Below are 4498 nucleotides of genomic sequence, written 5' to 3' on the forward strand. Positions count from 1 at the left end.
AGCAAAATGGACAACCTAGAAGAAATGGATAAGTTTCTAGAAACATACAACCTGCCAAAACTGAATCAAGAAGGAACAATGTGGGAAGCCATGGAGAAGGAGAAGCGCGTTCACGCGTTCTGGTTGTAGTGGAGTGTGGAACGTTTAGGCAACGTGATCTGGTTCTTTGCGGGAAGGTGGGCGCTCTGGTGCTTGGCCAGCCGCGGCGTTGCGGGCCTTTGGGGGCCGCAGATTTGGTCTTTTTTCACTGATATAAGAGCTCGGCGGCGGGCGCGCAGTTCCCTGACCCGTCCTCACCATGTTGGTGCTGTTTGAAACGTCCGTCGGCTACGCCATCTTTAAGGGAAAGTTTGAAATTAACTTCAAGTTCATCAGCAAGGAAATAACTGAGCAGTGGGACATTCGTGTAATAGGGTGCTGTTGAGATGATAGGAAGCATCAGGTTTTGAATGAAAAGAAACTTCAAGAGGTTGATAGTTAGTGGAAAGAATTTGATACTCCAGAGAAAGCAAATAAAATAGTAAAGCTGAAACATTTTGAGAAATTTCAGGATACAGCAGAGGCATTGGCAGATAGCAGATGAAATGCACTTGAAATTCAAATGATTGGGAATTTGAATTCCCAAGGAGGAAAGAGCAAGTACCTGGCTGATTAAGCACAAACTGCTGCCTGACCTTAGAAATTGTGACAGACTTCCTGCCAGGCATACTTTAAGTTCAGCCAAAACCCAGACAACTAGAAGAGCATTCACAGCTCTGATGGAGGGCAAAATCAATAAGCAGCTGAAGAAAGTTCTGAAGAAAATAGTTAAAGAAGCCCATGAACCCCTGGCTGTAGCTGATGCTAAACTAGGAGGCGTCATAAAGGAAAAGCTGAATCTCAGTTGTATCCATAGTCCTCTTGTTAACGAACTTATGAGGGGAATCCGTTCACAGATGGATGGATTAATCCCTGGGGTAGAACCACGTGAAATGGCAGCCATGTGTCTTGGGTTGGCACACAGCTTGTCCCGATACAGATTGAAATTTAGTGCTGATAAAGTGGATACAATGATTGTTCAGGCAATTTCCCTGTTAGATGACTTAGATAAAGAACTAAACAACTACATTATGCGGTGTAGAGAATGGTATGGCTGGCATTTCCCTGAATTAGGAAAAATTATTTCGGATAATTTGACATACTGCAAGTGTTTACAGAAAGTTGGCGATAGGAAGAATTATGCCTCGGCCACACTTTCTGAATTATTGCCAGAAGAGGTTGAAGCAGAAGTGAAAGCAGCTGCAGAGATATCTATGGGAACAGAGGTTTCAGAAGAAGATATTTGCAACATTCTGCATCTCTGCACTCAGGTGATTGAAATCTCCGAATATAGAACCCAGCTCTATGAATATCTGCAAAATAGAATGATGGCCATTGCACCCAACGTTACAGTCATGGTTGGTGAATTAGTTGGAGCACGGCTTATTGCTCATGCAGGTTCTCTTTTGAATTTGGCCAAACATGCAGCTTCTACAGTTCAGATTCTTGGAGCAGAAAAGGCACTCTTCAGAGCCCTCAAGTCTAGACGAGATACCCCTAAGTATGGTCTCATTTATCATGCTTCACTTGTAGGCCAGACAAGTCCGAAACACAAAGGAAAGATTTCTCGGATGCTGGCAGCCAAAACTGCTTTGGCCATCCGGTATGATGCTTTTGGTGAAGATTCCAGTTCTGCGATGGGAGTTGAGAACAGAGCCAAATTAGAGGCCAGGTTGAGAACCTTGGAAGATAGAGGGATACGGAAAATAAGTGGAACAGGAAAGGCATTAGCAAAAGCAGAAAAGTATGAACATAAAAGTGAAGTGAAGACTTACGATCCTTCTGGTGACTCAACACTGCCAGCCTATTCTAAAAAGCGCAAGATTGAACAGGTAGACAAAGAGGATGAAGTGGTTGAAAAGAAGGCCAAAAAAGCCAAGGTTAAAATTAAAGTTGAAGAAGAGGAGGAAGTAGTAGAAGTAGAAGAAGATGTAGTAGAAGTGGTGGAAGAACAGGAGACATCTGTGAAGAAAAAGAAGAAAAAGGACAAAAAGAAACACATTAAAGAAGAACCGCTTTCTGAAGAAGAACCATGCACCAGCACAGCAATTGCTAGTCCAGAGAAAAAGAAGAAAAAGAAAAAAAAAAGAGTTAATGAGGACTAATGGAAGGAACCATTCTTTCAAAGATTTCTTAATTGAATCACCTGGATACATCATGTTTAAGATTCAGTCAGAAATACACCAGAGATGCTCTCTAAAATAATCAATGGGAGGTTGGATGAAACAAAATGATTAATCATCAATAGCATTTCATACCTATTTGTGTCTCAACATCACATCAACTGTGTTAATTTTATTATATCATTATTTCTTAGAATATTTGTTATACAAATAAAAATATTTTCTTTGTATTTTAAAAAAAAAAAAAAAAAAAGAAGGAACAATGTGAACAGACTGAACCCTAGAAGTAAAATAGAATCTGTGGGCTTCCCTGGTGGTGCAGTGGTTAATCCACCTGCCAATGCAGGGGACACAGGTTCAAGCCCTGGTCTGGGAATATCCCACATGCCATGGAGCAACTAAGCCCATGCGCCACAACTACTGAAGCCCACATGCCTAGAGCCTATGCTCCACAACAAGAGAATCCACCACAATGAGAAGCCTGCACACCACAACGAAGAACAGCCCCTGCTTGCTGCAACTAGAGAAAGCCCGTGTGCAGCAACGAAGACCCACTGCAGCCAAAAAATAAATTAATTAATTTTTTTAAATTATTTAAAAAATGGAATCTGTAATTAAAAAACAAACAAACAAAAAAACCTCCTTGTAAACAAAAGTCCAGGACTGGATGGCTTCACTGGGGAATTCTACCAAACATACAAAGAACAACTTATAACTCTCCTCAAACTCTTGCAAAAGATTGAAGAGGAAGGAACAAGCTCAAAGTCATTCTATGAAGCCACCATCACCCTTACACCAAACCCAGACACAGATACTACCAAAAAAGAAAATTACAGGCCAATATCACTGATGAATATAGATGCAAAAATCCTCAGCAAAATATTAGCAAACTGAATCTAACAATACATAAAAAGGATCATACACCATGATCAAGTTAGGTTTATTCCAGGATCACAAGGATGGTACAGTGTACTCAAATCAATCAATGTGATATACCACAACAACAAAAGCAGACAAAAACCACATGATCATCTCAATAGATGCAGAAAAAGCATTTGATAAAATTCAACATCCATTCATGAAAAAAACTCTTACCGAAGTGAGTATAGAAGGAACATATCTCAACATAATAAAAGCCATTTATGACAAACCCACAGCTGAAATAATACTCAATGGTGAAAAGCTGAAAGCTTTCCCACTAAACTCTGGAATAAGACAAGGATGCCCACTCTCACCACTTCTATTTAACAGAGTATTGGAAGTCCTAGCCATGGTAATCAGACAAGAGAAAGAATTAAAAGGTAGCCAAATCAAAAGGGAAGAGGTAAACTTGTCATTATATGCAGATGATCAGTACTCAATGTAGAAAACCCTAAAGATTCCACACACAAAATAAACTATTAGAACTGATAAATGAATTCAGCAAGGTAGCAGGATATGAGATAAATATACAGAAATCTGTTGCATTTCTTTACACTAATAATGAGATATCAGAAAGAGAAAGTTAAAAAAAAATCCCTTAAAAAATCACATTCAAAAATAAAATACCTGGGAATAAACCTAACCAAGGAGGTTAAAGACATATGCTGAGAACTATAAAACACTGATAAAGGAAATTGAATGTTATTCAAGGAAATGGAAAGATATCCCATGCTCTTGGATTAGAAGAATTAATATAGCTAAAATGGCCATACTACCCGAAGCAATCTACAGATTTAATGTGATCCCTATCAAATTACATGACATTTTTCACACAACTAGAACAAATAATACTAAAGTTTATATGGAACAACAAAACAGAATTGCCAAAGCAATCCTCAGGAAAAAGAACAAAGCTGGAGTCACGACCCTTCCAGACTTCAGACAATACGACAAAGCTACAGTAATCAAAACAGCATGGTATTGGTACAAAAACAGACATATAGGTATTTTTTGATTTCCTCTTTGATTTCTTCAGTGATTACTTTGTTATTAAGTAGTGTATTGTTTAGCCTCCATGTGTTTGTATGTTTTACAGATTTTTACCTGTAATTGATATCTAGTCTCATAGCATTGTGGTCAGAAAAGATACTTGATACAATTTCAATTTTCTTAAATTTACCAAGGCTTGATTTGTGACCCAAGATATGATCTATCCTGGAGAATGTTCCATGAGCACTTGAGAAGAATGTGTATTCTGTTGTTTTGGATGGAATGTCCTATAAATATCAATAAAGTCCATCTTGTTTAATGCATCATTTAAAGCCTGTGTTTCCTTATTTATTTTCATTTTGGATGATCTGTCCATTGGTGAAAGT

The 4498-nt window shown here is 38.6% G+C and overlaps 1 protein-coding gene across 1 annotated transcript; it reads left to right on the forward strand.

Moving 5' to 3' along the window:
- Window positions 1-617: 617 nt before the first annotated feature.
- LOC309825040 (nucleolar protein 58-like) lies at window positions 618-2411 on the forward strand. The gene has a single exon (XM_082658381.1). It carries the CDS (start codon window positions 759-761, stop codon window positions 2181-2183), a length of 1425 nt encoding a protein of 474 aa, XP_082514507.1. The 5' UTR covers window positions 618-758; the 3' UTR covers window positions 2184-2411.
- Window positions 2412-4498: the final 2087 nt, after the last annotated feature.

Source organism: Grampus griseus (assembly GCF_964374135.1).
Source record: "Grampus griseus genome assembly, chromosome: 7".
NCBI classification, from domain to species: Eukaryota; Metazoa; Chordata; class Mammalia; order Artiodactyla; family Delphinidae; genus Grampus; species Grampus griseus.

Bases quoted from the DNA above. Each gene is read 5' to 3' on its own strand.
- LOC309825040 (XM_082658381.1), top strand. From the start codon at position 759: ATGGAGGGCAAAATCAATAAGCAGCTGAAGAAAGTTCTGAAGAAAATA.